The sequence below is a fragment of the Crocuta crocuta genome, unplaced genomic scaffold (genome assembly GCF_008692635.1).
Source record: "Crocuta crocuta isolate KB4526 unplaced genomic scaffold, BGI_CrCroc_1.0 scaffold751, whole genome shotgun sequence".
Classification (NCBI taxonomy): Eukaryota; Metazoa; Chordata; class Mammalia; order Carnivora; family Hyaenidae; genus Crocuta; species Crocuta crocuta.
The window spans coordinates 3118378-3137898 of NW_027530353.1; the positions used below are offsets into that span (position 1 = coordinate 3118378).

The 19521-nt window shown below is 46.9% G+C and overlaps 1 protein-coding gene and 1 pseudogene across 1 annotated transcript in view; one reads left to right on the forward strand and one right to left on the reverse strand.

The window, feature by feature from the left end:
- The window catches only part of URGCP (upregulator of cell proliferation), a 31052-nt gene that overhangs the window by 468 nt on the left and 11063 nt on the right, over positions 1–19521 (forward strand). Inside the window, exon 2 of the mRNA XM_077765830.1 lies at positions 13779–13849. Within this exon, the coding sequence (XP_077621956.1) occupies positions 13779–13849 (71 nt within the window). The remainder of the gene's footprint in view (positions 1–13778; positions 13850–19521) is intronic.
- Positions 8701–8784, reverse strand: LOC144233033 (U4 spliceosomal RNA; annotated as a pseudogene).

The following is a 19521-nucleotide window of genomic DNA, read 5'->3' on the forward strand; positions in this document are numbered from 1 at the left end:
CCGCAGGACCTGGGGCCTGGCCGGCCGGCCGGCGCCCCCGCCCTGCCCTGCGCAGCTGTTTTCCACTTGCTTGCGGAGGAGCGGATGCCGGCCCTCCCAGCAGCGGGGCGCAGCCTGTGGATCTCAGAGGGTCTCCGGGGATGGGGGAGGCCCCTCGCCCGCCCGCGGGGCTTCGGGTCGGGACCTGGGTCAGGCCCGGGCCGCGGGCCCCGCCAGGGTGGCGGCCCCTGTTCTGACATAACCGCCTTCCCCTGCCTCGGTGCTAAAATGTTCTTTCTTGAGGAAAATACGGTGACACACCGAGTTTGTGATTTTTTTTAAAATTCCTTACTTTAAAAACAAAACCTCAGCAATTAACTATAATTAGTTTTTGTTTCCATAATCTAACTAGTCATGAAAGCTGAGAATGACAGTTAATCCAATACCTTCAGTTCACAGAGGAGGAATATTACCCTCAAGGTCATTGCTTTAGTTGGTAAAATTCTTCATTTGACTACTGTCCACATTCAGAGGGTCTTAGACCTGGCAGCTGAGGTAGCAGCTCCTGTGGGGTAGAGAGGAGGATGTCAGGCCTCTTACAGGTGGGGGCTGGCTCTGTCCTCAGCCACCATTGAGCAGTGGGTTTGTGATAACCAAGTGGTGGGTCTTTTACATCCACCTGCAGGCTTTCTGGGCCTGGGATCTCTGGTTATAAAGTACCCAGGACTCTGAGCTCATAAATAGAATAAACACTGGCCCATCCCTCAAAAGGCCAGACTGATTCCAATGGGTTCAAGGTCCCACCATGTTCCGGGCTCTCTTGTCGGGAGTGGTTGAAGCAGGGTGATGTCTGTGCCTGTGATGCAGCTGCTACCCGGTCTTCCAAACGTGATGGTGCATTTAGACCTGGGCCAGAGGTGGAGTTAATGGTGGCCTAGTAAGCCGTTCTGTGAGCAAACAGGCCCTACCTAAGTGGTGTCCCTGTGGCAGGTGGCATTAGTGTAGATTTGATATTGCATCATAGCAGGTGACCCCATGAGTCTGCAGTTACTACTAAACTGTAATGTTCTGACATGTACTCACTGCAAAACTGAGGTCACAAAACTTTCATTTTCCTTTATTTCATTTTATAGAGAGAATGATCACTCACTGTGGCATGTATGCATCTGGGGACAGTGCATACCTCCAGATGTAACCCCTGGATGCCTAATGTGCAGGTTTCACTGGTAGGGCAGAGTCCAGCCAGCAAGACCTGCCTTCCTGGGACTTTCTGGCCTGTCTCAGTCAGCTGACCAGCAGACATCCAGCCCACTGGACTCGGTGCCATGGAAACTACTCCTGAGCCTCAGGCCAGGGATGGGAAGGGGTCAGTGATTTCTGCTGGGCTGTTCATGGAGGAGCTCTGAAACTGCAAGAGAGCTGGGAGAGAAGGAAGAGACCCTTACTGGTGTGCTGGGCATTTAGCAGAAGGGAATGGTGAGAAGGAAGTCACCGAAGGGAAAGATACATTTGAGGTGACCCACAGCCCCATGAGTTTGGAGCTCCGTAGAGACCAGGGTGCCAGGCCAGACTGTGGGCCTGGCTCACTGCCCACCACTCACTGAGGGGGAGTCCACGTGACGGCAGCATGGCAGGGTCAGGAGGGACGAGACTTCTCACCCTGCTACCGTCAGCCCCATCCTTGCTGCCCTGTGGCTGGTCTTCTGTGCTCTGCCAGTGCCTTTGCTGTCGGGAGTCCTGGGGGTTCTGTAGTCCCTTTCTGCTAATCCCAATGTGTTCTCTGCCAGATTGCATCCTTTTCTGTGGTGTTTTTTTTTTTTAAGTTCATTTTTGAGAGAGAGAGAGAGAGAGAGAGAGAGAGAGAGAGAGAATGAATGGGGGAGGGGCAGAGAGAGAGAGGGAGACAGAGAATCCCAAGCAGGCTTCATGCTGTCAGTGCAGAGCCCAACACGGGGCTCAGTCACACAGACTGTGAGATCATGACCTGAGCCGTTGTGGAGAATCAGATACTTAACCAGTTGAGCCACCCAGGCACCCCCATTTCTGTGGCTTTAAATGTTGTCTAGATCAGAGGTTCTTAACCTGGGGTCCATGATTCATTGGTGGGCTTTTAGGGTTCCTGTGCAGTGTTGGGGGTCAGTGTATATGTTGGTGGGACCAGAGTCTGTAGCCTTTGTTGTCCACAGCCCATCCTGAAGGGGCTCTCACCTCAGCAGGCTTACAGCCACCCATCTATACCCACCTAGAGGGACAGCAAGTCTGGATTACCTGGGCCAAATATATTTATATTTCAGATTGTTAATGGCAGGTAATTTAAAAAACAAGTATAAAATGAAATAAAAAATGTAATCCAAACTTCCATAAACCACTACTTTTAAAACTTTGGTGTATTTTTAAATTTGTTAATGTTTATTTTTGAGAGACAGACAGAGTGCAGGTGGGAGAGGGGCAGAGAGAGAGGGAGACACAGAATGTGAAGCAGGCTCCAGGCTCCAAGCTGTCANCTGTTCTTATCAGAGAGACAGACTTCCAGATACATCTGTAGTTCCCTCCAGCGCCCCTCACCCCCACCCCCCGCCTCACCCTCCCCATGTCTTAGCTAGGCAACTATCCTGACATTTTCCTTTGCATTTACACATTATGTTTGTTCTTTGCTTTGCCCCTCCCCCCCATTTTTTTATATTGTAGTAAAATATACATGACACAATTTTCTCTCTGGAGCATATATTTGTTCTGTTTTTACTTAAATGCTCTCAAATTGTTCTGCAGCTTGCTTTATTCACCCAACAGTATGGTTTGCAGTTCTTTCCATGTCAGAACCAGGATCAGGTCTATGTAAATCTTGACATTTATATCATATCGTGTGGCATGGTCACATTACGTAGTTAAGGAGGTTTCCAGTTTTCTCTGTAAGATGATGCCGCACATCACATCTCCCCCCCCAGACGTGCACAGTATTTTTCTAGAGTAGGTTCAAAGAACTGGACGTTGTAGTCAGGGGGCCTGATACTACCAAAGTGTCCTCACTAGTGGTCATACCACCATCCTCTCTCTGCACCTCCCAACACATGACATCAGACTTTAAAAGTCTTGCCTGTCTGATGGAATTACTGAGTTAAGAACTAGGAAGCTGGGGCACCTGGGTGGCTCAGTCAGTTGAGCGTCTGACTTCGACTCAGGTCATGATGTCACAGTTCATGAGTTCAAGCCCTGCGTCCGGGTCTGTGCTGACAGCTCAGAGTCTAGAGCCCTTTTCAGATTCTGTGCCTCCCTCTCTCTCTGCCCCTGCCCCACTCACACTCTGTCTCTCTCTTTCTCTCATAAATAAGAAAACCATTTTAAAAAATTGAAAAAACAAGAACTAGGAAGCTAATGGCATCTTCATTCACCGAGTCTTTAAAGATAGAAACTTCCATGGCGCCTGGGTGGCTCAGTCGGTTAAGCGTCCGACTTCGGCTCAGGTCATGATCTCACGGTTCGTGGGTTTGAGCCCCACGTTGGGCTCTGTGCTGAGAGCTCAGAGCCTGGAGGCCTGTTTCAGATTCTGTGTCTCCCTCTCTCTCTCTGACCCTCCCCTGCTCATGCTGTTTCTCTCTCTCTCTCTCTCAGAAATAAATAAAACATTTTAAAAAATAATAATAAATAAATACTTTTAATTCTGAAAAAAAAAAAAAAGATAGAAACTTCCTACCTGACCACTTGTATTTGCTCAGAAATAGTCCCAATGTCTTTGATCCCATTGTTGACATAGGGTTCTAGCCACACACTCCCCACAAGTGAGACCTAACACAGTGAGGCCTGACCCAGAACAGCACGTCCGCTGGGGCAGGTGATCCCCATCATCCACCAGACAGTTAAAAGTATCTGAGACTGTATTTTACCCGTTTGTCATTCCTATCCGGGAGGATCCTCTCTTAATACCATCATTCTATGGGGAGGGAAACGATCTGGGGCTTTGGGGCTTCGCCTTCTGGGAAGAGTTCAGCTTTCTTGCCAGAGTCTGGCCTGGTCTAGATAGGCTCCTCACACCAGGGGGGGGGGAGGAGAGGACCCACAAATACACTGTGGGGTGGGGACACTGAGGAACTCAGACAAGATGTGTGTCTGCTCCAGGAGAAGTCTGTCAGGAGACCTTTGCTGCTCAGTGGCTCCTGTAGCTTCTAGGGAAGGGACGCGGTCTTGCCAGCAGCATGCAGACTTTGCCGCCCCCTCCCCCTGCCCATTTCCAAATGAGCTACAGCAGCCACCAGCCACCTGGTGTGTCCCTGCTGGAGAAGAAGGGAGAGCTACAGAGGGGTGTTGTAGGCAAAGCATCCCTGGCTCTGCAGAGCAACTCAGTAAACCTCACCTAGGTGTGGTGCGGGGGCCAGCGCTTGATCAGCTCAGGGGAGGGCCTCCTACCCAGCACCACGAGCGTCAGGGGCTTTCCAGTCAGGGAGTTTTCTGTTTTAAAACTTTTTAAAAAGTTTATTTGTTTATTTTGAGAGAGAAGGAGCATGAGCAGGGGAGGGGCAGAGAGAGAGAATCCCAGGCTGGCTCCACGCTGGCAGACCCTGACACAGGGCTTGATCCCATGAACCCATGACCTGAGCCAAATCAAGAGTCAGGTTCTTCACCGACTGAGCCCCCCCAGGCCCCTTTAGTTGCCTTATGGTTCACAACAAGTAATGCACACAGGGTACACATCTCAAAAAGTATTAAAGGACTTTTGTGGAAATGCAGGCATGAGACACCCAGGTCCCCGGAGGCATCCTTACCCCACCCCCCAACCCCGCGCCAGGGCACAGCCAGTCTCTGGGTCCTCCTTGCTGTGTTTTAAACCTGACATGCATTTTGGAGGCGCCCTTTCTCACTTTGGTTTTCTCATTGGATTCTTGCCTCTTTTTCATGAATTTGTAGCTTTTTGTACATGGAGAAAACCAGCCTTTTGCCACTTGTGTTGCAAATACTTTTCCTCAGTCTTGGTTGTTTGTCCTGTGACTTTAGGAAGCCTTCCCAATTCTGAGTTTTAAGTCTTTAATATTTCTTTTCAGTGCAATTTTTGTTTCATTTTCTAATTTAAATCTTAGATGCAGCTGATAGTCACTTTGGTGAAAGGAGTGGCCACGGTTCGCCTTGACTTTTTCCAGGTTGTTTTTAACCCCCAGGCCCTGTGAGCTCCCAGGGTCGGAGACCAGATTCCCTGCGGATTTGGGACCTGCCTGTGGCCTCCTGCCACCCAGCGGCCTGTCTGCTCTCCCGCCAGGCCTGCAGCCTTTATTTCTGGTGGGCAGTCCTGTGTCCTACTCTCTGGCAGGTTTTGTCCTCCCTCTCTCATTGGTGTTCTTTTTAAGAATTTTCCTGATAGATACTGTACAAATATTTCTCTATAGAATCAGCTTATCTGTTTTTCAGCCTCGATGCACAGACAGGTTAATTCAGGGAGCATTGACTTAGAAAATCGTGTTAAGCCTTCCTTTCTCAAACAGGACACATCTTTTCATTTCGTTCAAGTCTTTCAGAGTCTTTAGTATCTAGAAGTTCTCATACAGACGCTGCCTGTTTGATATGTGGATTCTTCATCTCTCTCGTTGTTGACAATGTATATGGGGTTTTCCTCTCACATTTGTAAACTGCTTGTGGGTTTTGATTCCTTTATTTGCAAACAGATCTGGAAAACTGCCCACCCCAGTGAGAGAATTTGGGAAGCTGCGGACACACAAATAGTTTCTTTACAATCGGTCTCTTGAGATGCGGGCAGCCCAGACCTCCCACCGCCACCTGTGCCACCCCCCTGTCAGTCAGGCTGTCCGGCCGCCTGCACTGTCTATTTCACACACTCTGACCCGTCTGCTGAACCCTTCACAGAGACTATGAACCCAGCCCTGTGTCAATGTCTCTGGTGCTGCCACCACCCAGGTCTGACCTTTGTCACTGGACAGGTGTGCCACCTACACTCAACACACACCCCCACCACAGAGTAAAGTAGAGTCTTGTCTATGGCCTGTAGAGCTCAGCCTCACCTGTCCTGCTTCCTGCTGCCTCCCTCTGCTCGCTCTGCCCTCCTGCTCATCCTGGGCCTCCCTCCTCTGGGAGCCCCCTGCCCTGCCTGTGCTCTCCTGTGCCCCCCCTCCTCTGGGAGCCCCCACCTCCCTTTTACCCACAGCAGCCCCAGCCCAGGCCTCGGGCATCTTCCAGTGTGCCCTCTACTTAAAAGTTGTTACTTGTCCATCTCCCCCAGCTGAGAGCAAGGACGTTTGTGTCCTTCACTGAACAATCCCAAACTCCTAGGGAAGTCCCTGGCACGGAATAAATGTGAGGGTAAGCCCAGGAAAACATTGACTGCCTTACACGAACTTGCTTCCCACATGTAATCCTCCCCAGACCCTCACAGCATCCTGATGAGCTGTGAGGGGTGGGGACGGCCAGCCTTGTGGGGTGTGACATGGAGGATTCCGAGCCACTTCCTCTTGTTCAGTGAACCCAGGACACAGCCTTGTTGCACACAGCCCCATTTCTTCCCCTGCAACTTGCTCAGCTTGGGATGTTGCGATGATTATGGCCCCTGGGGGCTGCTGAGGGAGCAGCAGTACACCACTGTTTGACATGCAAGGTTCAGCCTCCCATGCTTTGGGGAAGTTCTGCTGGGGGACGGGAGTCCATCTCACTCCCTGCACCTGCCGCTTGTGGGGGGCGGTGTGGACTCTCGCTTGTGGACTACACTCCAGGCTGCACATGCTAGCATCTCGCTTGTGCTGTGACATCCAACTCTGCTTGTGTCCCCGCCCTCACACCATGCCATGGACCCGTCTCGTCTGTTTTTTTCAGCCAATCCCGCCCTTGCACACAATGAGATAGATTTAAGCTCTTCAATGTGGGTGGTCCCCTGCGGAGCTGGGATGTCCTCTCCGTGTGGCTTGGATGTTGTTAGAGGTTGAATCATGTCCCTCCAAAACGTGTTGAAGTCTAACCCCTCATACCTGTGAATGTGACCGTTTTTGGAAATTGGCTCCTGGCAGATGTGATTAGTTAAAATGAGGTCATGCTGGGCTCGGTGGGCTGTCATCCAATGACTGGTGTCCTTGCAAGAAGCAGAGAAGGCACATACCGGGGAAAATGTCACATCCAGCTGTCGGGAGCCACACTCATGCTCTATTACTCTGCTGGGGATGCTGTCACAGGGGCCACAAACTGAGTGGCCTAAAGAAAAGAGAAGCATATTCTGCCACCATTCTGGATGCCAGGAGTCTGGAACAAGGGTGTGGGCCTGGTTGGTGCCTCCCTGTCCCCTGGCTTCTGGTGGCCGCTGGTGATCCGTGGATTATGTATAGACACAGCACTGCAGTCTCTGCCTGCCCTGCCCGATGTCTTCCTCTCTGTGGACCAACCACACTTTGCTAATAAGAGGACCTGCCCTACCCTGTGTGATTTAACTAATCACATCTACAAAGATCATATTTCTAAATAAGGCCACACTCACAGTACTGGAGTTAGGGCTTGAACATGTCTTTTTTGGGGGACACATTTCAACCCCAAACACACACCAGAATGGTTTAACTCACTAATTTAGTGAGGCTTTCTGGGCAGAACAACTGGGTTCGGGGTTTATTTCATTTCAAGAGAGGTAATGGGACGAGGGGCCGCCGCCGGGGCCAAAGGAAGGAGTCCCCAGTCATTCCCATCCACTGGCCCAGATGCAGGGCAGGAGGGTGAGTGTCAGGTCTTTAGAAGGTGTCAGCATCAAACCACAAAAATTGAGCAGATTCTTTATTATCCAGGGCAGCAGATAGTAAGCTGCTGGCTGCATTACGGGAAGCAGCTGCATCTGTATTTATCTAGGATCCTGCTTGGAATGGTTTTATGCCATCTTGCTTTATTGGCACCACCTGGTGAAGGAATGGGGTTGGTTGCTAGGAATTAGCCCTGCTCGCCAGGTTTGGACAGTTCATTCTGGGCATTGAAGAACACTGCCCAACAAGCGCTCAACTCTGAGGTACAGGTGTGTCTGTTGTCAGAGGTGGGTCAGCATGCATTGAACACCTGGTCTTCAGAATCAGATTCTCCAGGTGGACGTAGAAAACCTCTGCAGGTAAATCTGCTCGACAGTTGGAAAAAGAAGGACGAGGAAAGTGTGGCATGCCTCATCACCCAGGAGACACGGCCAGGGAGTTGTCAGGGCCCTCAATTTTCCTGCCAGACTCGAAGTGAGCTGTTGGAGGGTGCAGACCACAATGTCTGCCCACTGACTTAGTGAGGAAGTACTGCTAGATGCGCTGGGCCCTCAAGGTGGCAGTCAGATCACTCCTTGTGTGAGGAGATGGCCCATGTCTGGTCCACATGGAGGCTGGGAGCCCACACCCACCCCGGACGTCTGCACAAGGCCTGAGCTGGCTTCCGTGTTTGGCTCTGCACTCTGGCCCCTAATGGGGAGGTGAACTGGCCTCACAGAACATCGTCCCCTGGAAGCAGGTGCTAGAATGAGCTGTAGCAATGAAATAAACTAACAAGGGGAGGGGATTGGTTCATCTATTGAGTAATTTTCAGAAGAGCAAAGGCATTTTCTTGGTATTCTTCCAGTATTTTATATTTTTGTCTTTTATTTGGGGAAGCAGAAAAAGATAGTAGTGATGTTAGTAGTTTTCCACACCTGCTCAGCAGAAAGCCCCCTGGGCTGCTCATGGGGCCACATGAGCATGCCTGTGGACGGGCCATATTTGGACCTGGCAGATGGGCTGAGTTTTTGGATTTCTGGGAAAAGTTTTCAATTAGCACTAATCACACCTCGGATAAACATCATTGGCTATGATACTGCCACTGCACAAAGCTTGATTTTTTTGATTTCTGAAATTACTAGCTGTAATTATAAGTTACCTAAAACCTTCCTGAATCTTAAAAGTGACTAGCCCGGAGGGAGCCAGAGGACTGTGGCTTGGGTCTGACCATGTTTGCTCGCACGGTGGTGGTGGGCAGGCCTGTGCACCATTTCCGCCTGATGGCACCTTTTGGGTATGGTGTTGCTGTGCTCATGGTACCGTAATCAATAGACTCGTGGCACATGGTCTTGGAGGCCGGGTGCCCTGACTGCCACGTGGCCACACGTGGTTTCTCCTGAGGCCTCTCTCCCTGGCTTGTGAACGACCACCTTCTCACCATGCCCTCACGTGACCTTTTCTGTGAAGTGCAGAGAGAGAGCCAGCCTTCCATACGCCCCAGGCTTGTGACCTCGTTTAACTGTATTTACTCCAAAAATGGTATTCTTGACTCAGTTCTAATGTTGAGGGGAGGTTCTGTCAACACCAACAAACAATTCTGAGGCATCAGCAGGGTGTCTGAAATTGAGCTCATTGCTAACCCTGTCTACCTGGAGACAGCATGAGATACCCCAGGTTCAGGGTTCCAACCTACAAGACCACCCTCCCTCCAACCCCCACCCCCAGCTCCACTTCCACGCTGCAGGCCCCAGGCCACTGCTGTGCTCGTGACCGATGGACTACAGATCGGGGCTCCCGTGAACCCCTGCCTAGGATACCCCTGTGAGAGTCTGGGTTGCCTCCTGTGCTTCTGACTGACCTGGTGTGAATCTGGTTCCCATGACTTCTCCTTGGGGTCAGCTAATTGCTGCAGTGACTCACAGAACTCTGGGAAACGTTTTACTTACTAGATTACCCATTTGTTGTAAAAGGCGTAATTTAGGAATAGCCAAATGGAGGATATGCACCAGCGAGGTGTGGAGGAAGGGGCACGGAGTTTCCCTGCCCTCTCAGATCGTCAGATCATGTGCTCACCAACCAGGAAGCTCTCACAGCCCTGTCCTTTTGGGGTTTTGTGGAGGCTTCAGTACACAGGCATGATTGATGAACTCATGGGCCATTGGTAATTGATTCAACCTCCAGCCCCTCCCACCCACAGACTTCAGGTTCTAATCCTGTAACCATGTAGTTAGTCAGGTCCCCAGACCACCTGCCCCCCCACCCCCGTGCTTTCCCAAACTCACTCATTAACATTACAAGAGGCACCTTTACCCACCCCACCCCCCACCCCAAAAAAATCCCAAGGGTTTTTAGGAGCTGTGTGCCAGGAATGGAGATGAACCAAATAAATTGTTATAAATCAGAGTATCACACTCCCCACAGACCCCGTCTCCAAATGTAGTCATACTGGGGGTGACAGTTTCAGCAAAGGAGTTTGAGCACAATTAAGGCTGTGAAAGGGTTGAAAGTAGATCATAAGGTAAAAAGCGCGGGACAGAGCGGAGCTTCTGATCCCCTGCCAGGCTGGGCCTTTTGTTCCGTTCATAACACAGAGGCTGCATCAGATGTGCAGTTTGTGGACAGCAGTACAGGACGGGATCCCTGTGATAATACCGCTTTCATTGCCTGCTTTCTTGTGTGGGAAGGAAAGGGTTGAAGTTCAGCTCCTGTCCTGGGAGGAGCCCCGGCCCTAAACACCTGTCCCGTTTCCCCTCTCCCCCTACTGGGACCTCAGGTGGCCTGTGTGAGGCCAGACCACGCCTTCTTCTACTCTGGGAGCTAGTTTTTACCTGTCCTGTTCTCTACTTTTAAGGTTAGTTTGTTTTCTTATTACAAAGGCAATGAAAACTCATTTTTTATCAGCATCGGGGACAGAGCTTAGCGCTCTGCACCATACAGTGACTAAAACAACCACAAACACAGTGATCGTTGTGCTTCCAGGACTCTCCTCACAGCAGGCAGAGGACCAGACGCCCAGAGACCCATCCGGCAGAGCAGCCAAGGGTTCTAGAATTTCCTCTGGGACTGCGGATGTGACTTGTTTGCTGGGGAATTATCCGGGCTAGGTAGCCTGAGGGCCCCTTCCACAGAGTTGAGTGTACAAGCACTCCTGGAATAGGTGGCAGAGCCTCAGGTGTCCTTGGAGCACCTGCACATCATATTCTGGCCTAGACCCCGCTTACTGCATCATTTTAAAGCTCTTTTGGTTTTATTAAGTCAATACATGCTTCTTCCACTTAAAGAATGCAAATAAGACAAAATAAACTTTGATTATTTTTATTAAAATAATTTGTACGTATAGGTAAATGATAAAAAATGAAAAGACCCCTTATCCAGAGTCTGCTATTTTTTTATATTTTAGCTCACCATTTTCATATCTCATCCTCCATCTCTTGCTGCATGTGTGTTTATGTACACACACAAGTACACTCATGCATAATCTTTCTTCACCATTAGAGAGTCAGTTGCGTATAGCATCTTGCTTTCTCCCCAGATCCTTCAGGGTCTGTTTCTTGAGAGCAGAGATGTTCTCTTACAGATGCAGTACAGTCATCAGTGTCCACACGTTCAACACTCAGAGCGCCCACATTTCAGTCCTGTCTTTTGATCCCAAAGCCTCTCCCTCCAGTTCAGGATCTAGTGTGGGGTCAGGTCCTGCATTTTGTTTTCACGTCTCTCCAGCACCTTGAATCTGAAACGTCTCCTCCACCTTTGTTGTGACCTCTGTGACTTTGGGATAATATAGTTCTCTGCTCCAGATGACTTTCCATTTTGGATTTGTCCCCACATTAGACCAGGACTTTTCATTCTTAGCCGGATCACTGCCTGGTGACGAGTCCTTTCTCAGGGTGCCATGGCTGGGATACACAGTGGCCTTCTGTCACATTGTCACTAATTTGATCACCAGTCAGGTATTGCCCAAGTGCCCATTGTTGTAATTACTAGGTTTTTTTTTCTCCCTGGCCCCTAAGAAGCAGTCTGTGATGAGACATTTTGAGAGAGAGAGAGAGAGAAATAGTACATGTGCACTCGAGGGAGGGGCAGGTAGCAAGGGAGAGAGAGAATCCCAAGTAGCTTCTGAGTTGTCAGCCCAGAGCCCAACACGGGGCTCAAACTCACAAACCATGTGATCATGTCCTGAGCTGAAGTTGGACGCTCACTGACTGAGCCACCCAGGCGTCCCTGGCTTGAACTTCTTCATTGATATCGAGATGGTTGCCAAGTGATGCTACTCCAGGTGCAGCACTCGCACATCAGATGGTTGTAAGCAAGAGCCTTCTCCCCTCCCCCAGTTTGTTTTATTCATTGCCTCTCTGGACTCATTCATTCCTGTTTTTCAGTGGTTTTTCATTAGTTAAGGTATTTATTATGCTTACACTCAAATTGCCCCAGACTTGGCAGTGGGAGCCTCTTCAAGCTGGCACCTGTGTTCTGTGACATACCCTAGCATTTTTTTGAGCACTTCCTTATTTTCTGGAGTAAGATGCTCAGACTCTTCTTGTTCTCTCCCAGCCCCGGGGTCAGCCAGCTCTCCCAGGAGACCCACTGTCTTTTAGTGTGGAATGGTGCACTTTGGTGCACTCCCTGCTATGATAGAATATCTTTGCTGTTTGGCCCTTTCTATGGATGGAGCTAGGAGAGATATGCCTGTAAATACAAACGTGTACATGCGAGCGTGTAGAAATCATACATTCACACTGGCTCCGCCGGTTCAGTGCGCCCCTGGGAGTTCTTGTTCTAGCTTCTTCTTTCCATATTTGTGCATCCCTTCTTCACTAGTGGAACCCTGGATCCTGACAAAATCAGCACACTTACTCATTCCTCTAGTATATCTAAAATAGTTTATTCTTCAATGGACTACACTTACCAAACCTACTTGAAAGAATTCAGGACCACCCCTCCCTGCCCACACTGTTAACTCTTGATGAACATCCTTCTAGATCTTCTTATTACACCTGTAGAGAAATATGCAAATATGCACAATTTTATTGAAACATTGTCAGGCTATGCATGTTGTTCTGAAACTTGGCTTTTCCTCCACTAATGAATATATCATTAATGTCAGGGCACCTGGATGGCTCAGTCAGTTGAACATTTGACTCCTGATTTCGGCTCAGGTCATGACCTCATAGTTTGTGAGTTTGAGTCCCATGTTAGGCTCTGTGCTGACAGTGTGGGTCCTGCTTGGGATTTTCTCCCTGCATCTCTCTCTTCTGTCCCTCCTCGACTTTCTCTCTCTCTCTCTCAATCTCAATCTTAATCTCAAAATAAACAAACATTAAAAAAAAAAGAGTATATCATTAATGTCATTCCATAACATCGTCCAACATCTTTGTATCCACAGAGTGCGATCCATACAGTATTTTCTAATGACTACATAATAGGACTGTACTGCACTTCTCTGTAATTGGACTTTGATTTTATTTTTTTTAATTTTTTAATGTTTTTTTAAAATTTATTTCTGAGAGAGAGAGAGACATCATGAGCAGGGGAGGGTCAGAGAGAGAGGGAGACACAGAATCTGAAGCAGGCTCCAGGCTCTGAGCTGTCAGCACAGAGCCCGATGTGGGGCTCGAAGCCACAAGCCGTGACATCATGACCTGAGCCAAAGTCGGACGCTTAACTAACTGAGCCACCCAGGCGCCTCTGGACTTTGATTTTAAAAGGCATCCAATTTTTCACTATTATATGTAAAGCTGGCATCAACACCTTTGTAACTAAATCTTAATTATTTCCTTAGCCTAGAAGTGGTCAAAGGGTATGCATGTTTTTCTGTCTTTTTGAATGACGAAGTGAGCTCTGGCCTGTGGTTGCAGAGGGCTGGGTCTTCTCCACCAGCGCTTCTCCGCGGTGGCTGCACGTTGGGATTCCCAAGGGTGTTCTTCAAAGCCGTGCTGTCCAGGCCCAGACCCCAGGTCTGGTTTCGACGAGCTGGGGTGCAGCCAGGATTTATAGTTTTCAAATCCTCCCAAGAGGTTCATTCTGACGTGCAGCCAACTTGATAGGTAGAATCAAGTTGTGGTATTACTTCATTATTGTCATTACACTTTTCCTTTGGAATTGTTTCAGACGCTCGGATTTGGGAGAAGTGGCCCCAGAAATAAAAACATCCGAGAGACAGACCGCTGTGGCCATTGCAGGTAATGGGGGCCAGCACCTGTGCAGAAGCTAGTTGTGGCAGAGTCCTGGGCAGGGGTGGGGCACAGGCCTCAGAAATAAATAAGCCTAAGCCTTTTGTTTTTCCTTTTGTGAAAAGATTCCATCTAAGGGCCTTTTAAACTTCATATATTCAAAGTAGGATTCAGTTTCCAACAGGAATGTATGGTCCAATTCAAGCATGTCATCCCTGCCACCCTGAGTCTTGCTTAGGGTGACTGTCTAGTTTGTGACTGGGGCACTTGTGAGTGCTGTGTTGGGACAACAGGGATAAAGCTGTCCCAAGCAGGCTGTGGCTTGTGGTCTTCCTGGCCGTGGTTCACATGGGCTGCGTCTCTTTCTCAGGGGGTTTGGGGGCTGTGGCTTGGACTCCCTCATACGACTTCAGCTTTGAGGTATGGTGGCCACACATCTGACACCTTTTCTCTTAGAAATTTGTGTTGGATCTATCACTAATTCAGTGGTTCTCGAAATAAATATGTCCTATTGGACTTCATAGTGGCATGCAAAGATAACCCCACAAAAATATCCAAAGAAGTCTGGATTAATCAAATTGTGTTTTATTTCATTCATTCAAACAAGTATTTGTTGACCACTCACCATGTGTGGGCACTGGAGTAGGCACTGTGAATATAGTAAATAGTGAAAGCAGTGACCCGCATCCCTTGTCTTTGTGGAGCTTCTGTTCTAGAAGGTAGGCACTGGGGGAAGTAATGGCCAGGTCAAGCCTCACAGCAAAATTGGGGTCAAGTAGAAATTGGCCAAAGCCTTACAGCTTCTCAAGATCTAGAATGTGCTGTTCAGTACAGTAGGCACTTAGGTACACAATATGTCCCTTGATTACACCATGTATATTTCATGTGCTTGTTGGACATGCAGACACAGAACATTCCTTGACCACAGGGATTTCTGTTGGAACACGAGTTTGCTCTAGAGAGACTGGGGAGGCAGCAGGGGGTGGCCGGGGGAGGGAATCCCCTCACTGGCTGCCTATTGTGAGCTGGGTGGTTAGTTACTATTGGTCCTTTGTTTCATTTGAGGAAACTGAGGCTCAGAGACACTCTGCTACCTCTGCAGAGTCCCATATTTATCTCTCCAGTGAATAAGCCTCCCATAATTATTTAAAAAAATTTTCTTCTGGAGGTATGTGATTTCCTCTTCAGCCTGTTTCATTAATAAGATTTAAAGCAAACTCTTCAACCTATAGGATTAAGAAAGAAGTTGTATGGAAGTGTGATGTACACCCAAAGAAGTGCCTACATTCCCAGTGTGTAACTGGAGAAATTTTCACAAACATGAACGGACTGATCTTAAGCAGCATCAGACAAAGAAAGCCAAACACGTCATTCCTCCAGTAGCCGCCCCCCGCCTTTGCCAGGGATATCCACACTCCTGATTTTTAAAAGTATGGATTAGTTCTATATATAATTCCCCTACAGAGTGTATTTACCTCACCTCCATCTGAGGATGCTAATTACTTCATAGCTCATTCCTTATCTTTTAAATTTATTTTTGTAAAAAATGTTTATTTATTTTAAGAGAAGAAGCAGGAGAAGGGCAGAGAGAGGGAAAGAGAGAATCCCAAGCAGGCTCCATGCTGTCAGCACAGAGCCCAAGATGGGGCTTGAACTCCTGAACTGTAAGATCATGACTAGAGCCGAAATCAAAAGTCAGATGTTCAACCAACTGAGCCACCCAGGCACCCCTTTAGTTCATTCTTTAAAAGAAATTTAAGAAATCTAAGAGGATTCTGGAAAGGTAGCAGAACAGGAAGCACCAGGAATCTGTCTCCCAGCCTGCATAGCACTTGACTGGTGGATCTTTCCGTTAACTGCCCTGTAACTCTGGAGTTGGGTGGAGGTTTGCAACTTCCAGGGGAAGGCTTGGGGAGTAAATTTGCAGTTAACTTGGTAAGTTATGTCTCCTAGCGCAGTAGCAGCTCCCTGCCTCCCATTCCCTGACAAGTGGCAGGCTAATGTGCACACGGTCCTACAGCAGCTTGTGCATGGCTGGTGGGAGCTAGCTAGAGTGGGTAGGAAGAACCCTGCCCAAGTACCGGGAACCTCTGCACTGCTGCTTATTGCCTCTGATCACAGAGGTGCAGACACCCAGGGTGGCCGTGGCTGTTGCTGCCCCTTCCTCATTGTCACAAGCCCGTCCCCCTCCAGCTGAAGTGACTTCCAGGGGATTTTAAGACCAACATCCTTCCTCCCATTAACTTTTTGCTCTTTCCCCTTTGGGAGGCAGACATTAGAGACTAGAACATTCAAAATCAAATGCATCTTTGGGAAATTAGACAGTGAGTGTACACACCTAAAGAGGGTTTCAGAAAAGACCTCAGAGGACCTAAATTTCACACCTCTGTTTGCTCCTGAGCACAGAGATTGCCTACAAAACCCAACAAATAAAAACAATAATAAAGAACAGCAAACCCTGGGGAAGGTGGGTGTATTTGATTTCCAGAGTTACCACATTATTAGATTCAAATGTCCAGTGCACAGTAAAGCAATCACAAGGCACACAAAGAAACAGGGAAATATCCCCATTCAAAGAAAAAATAAATTGAACAAAAGTGGTTTCTGAAAAGATTTAGGGCAGATGTATTAGGCAAAGACTTTAAGACAGTGGTCCTAAAGATGCTCAGAAATCTGTAGGAAAATGTGGAGAAAATCGAGAACATGATATATGAAGTAAACAATAATATCAATAAAGAGCCAGAAAGCCTAAGAAACTAAAGGAAATTCTGGAGTCAAAAACTACAGTAACCAGAATGAAGACCTCACTTGTGGATTTGAGAGGCAGATTGAGCAGATGGAGGAAAGAATCAGTTCACTTGAAGACAGAAAAATGGAACTTATGGAGGCTGAAAACCAGAAAGAGAAAAGATTGAAGAAAAGCACATAGAGCTTCAGATGCCCATGGGACACCATCAGTAGGTACTCATTGTGAGCATCCTAGAAGGAGGGCAGAGAGAGAGAGAAGGGCAGAAAGAATATTTAAAGAAATAATGGTTGAGAACCTCCTAAAAAGACATGCATATAAAATCCAAGAAACTCAACAAAGTCCAGATAAGATGAATTTTAAGGGACCCACACTGAGACATGTTACAATTAAACTTAGAGAAGAGAAAGACTGAATCTTGATGGCAGCAGCAGAGAGGCAGATCATCACATACACAGGACACTCTAAGATCATCTCTAGATTTCTCATCTTTGGAAACCAGAAGACAGTGGGAATATATATTTAAAGTGCTAAAAAAATAAAAATAAAGTGCTAAACAAACAAAAATTGTGAGCCAAGAATCCTATACTCAGCAAATCTGTCCTTCAAAAGGGAAGGAGAGGAATGCCTGAGTGGCTCATTCAGTTAAGCTTTTGACTCTTGATCTCAACTCAGGTCTTGACCTCAAGGTCATGAGTTCAAGCCCCATATTGGGCTCCATGATGGGCATGAAGCCTACTTTAAAAAAAAGTGAAGCAGAAACAGATATTCCCAGGTAAAGAGAAGCTGAGGAAGTTGGTGACCTTGCAGTTGCCCTGCAGAAAATGCTCCAAGGAATTCTGCAGGTGAAAAGAAAGGACATTAAACAGTGACTGTATTATTAATGTATTGAGATGTAAAGATCTCAATAAAGGTAAAGACATGGGTAATATAATAGCTAATGTAACAATTCTAATAATGGTTTGTAATTGTATTTCTTGTTTTCTATATGACATGAGACTAATACATTTTAAAGAAAAAAATGTAATAGTAATATCACTATAACTTTGGTTTTTAACTCCAAATCTTGTTTTCTGCATAATTTATGAGACTAATGCATTTGAAAGAATTAGTAGTTTAAGTTCTGGGGCATTCAGTTTATGTTCTGGGGCATCAAGATCTGATTTTGTGATATCAACAACCAAAAGAGGTGGGGATAGAATGTAAAGGGACAGAGTTTTGGGGTGTATATAGGGCATATAGAAAACAAATAGCAAAATGACAGAAGTAAGTGGCTCCTTGTCGGTGATTACTTTAAATATAAAGGGATTAAACTCTCCAATGAAAAGACAGATTGGGAGAATGTATAAAAACCTGATCCAACTATATGCTGTCTACAGGAGACTCAACTTGAGATCGAAAGACACAAACAAGTTGAAAGTGCAAGGATGGAGAAAGGTATTCCATGCAGATAATAACCAGTGGATAGTAGGAGTGGCTATACTAATATCAGACAAAATAGATTCCACATAAAAAAGGTTACAAGAGACAAACAAGGACATTGTATATTAATAGAAGATTCAATACAGTGAGAAGATATGATAATTATAAACATTCACACACCTGATGACAGCCCATCAAAATATTTGAAAAAATTTTATAGAAAAGAGAAATAGCTCTACAGTATTAGTTGGGAACATTAATACCCCACTCACAATAATGGATAGAACAACCAACCAGAAGACAGGAAAGGAAGTAGAGGATTTAAACAACACAGTAAACTGTCTGCATCTAACAGACATAGAGAACACTTCACCCAGCAGCATGACACACCTGTTCTTGTAAAGTGTACATGGGACATTTTGCAGGATATATCTATATAGTTCCACAAGTCAAGTGTACAGAGACTTTACAAGACAAATATCATACAAAGTGTTTGAGCACTGTGGGGTGTAGTTAGAAATCAATGAAACCTAAAACTGAATAATTGTAAAAGTTGTGGACACTAAACAACACACTTTAAACCAGGATTTCCAAGGAGAAATCTCAAGGAAGTTAGGAAATACTTAGAGACAAATGAAACCAAAAACACACAATACCCAAACATGTAGGATGCAGCAAAAACAGTGTTAGGGGGAAAATTTAGAGCTATAAGCACTTACATTAGAAATAAACATGTGGGCGCCTGGGTGGCTCAGTTGGTTAAGCGTCCAACTCTTGGTTTCAGCTCAGGTTATGATCTCACGGCTTGTGAGTTTGAGCCCCATGTCGAGCTCTGCACTGAAAATTCAGAGCCTGCTTGGGGTTCTTTCTCCCTCTCTCTGTCCCTCCACTGCACACTCTGTCTCTGTCTCTCTCAAAATAAATAAACTTAAAAAAAAAATAAACATCTGGGGCGTCTGGGTGGCCCAGTCAGTTAAGTGTCTGACTTCTGCTCAGGTCATGATCTCGTGGTTCGTGGGGTTTGAGCCCTGCATTGGGCTCTGTGCTGACAGAGCCTGTAGCCTGCTTTGGATTCTGTGTCTTCCTCTCTCTCTGCTCCTCCCCAACTCGTGCATGCTTGCTTGCTTGCTCGCTGTCTCAAAAAATAAACATTATTTTAAAAATTTTAAATAAGGAACATCTCAAATCAACAACATAATTTTACAACTTATAGGAACTAGAAAAAGAAGAACAAATGAAACCTGTAGCTAGCAGGAGGAAGGAAGATTAGAGCAGGGATCAATAAAACAGAGAGTAGAAAAACGGTGCAGAGAATCAATGAAACTGGAAGTGAGTTCTTGGACGAGATCAACAACACTGACAAACTTTTAGCTACATTGACTAAGAAAGAAGGAGAGAAGACTCAAATCACTAAAATCAATCAGAAATGTACATGGGACATTACTACTGATTCTACAGAAATAAAAAGGATTATGAGAGAGTACTGTGAACAATTGTATGCCAAAAAATTGTT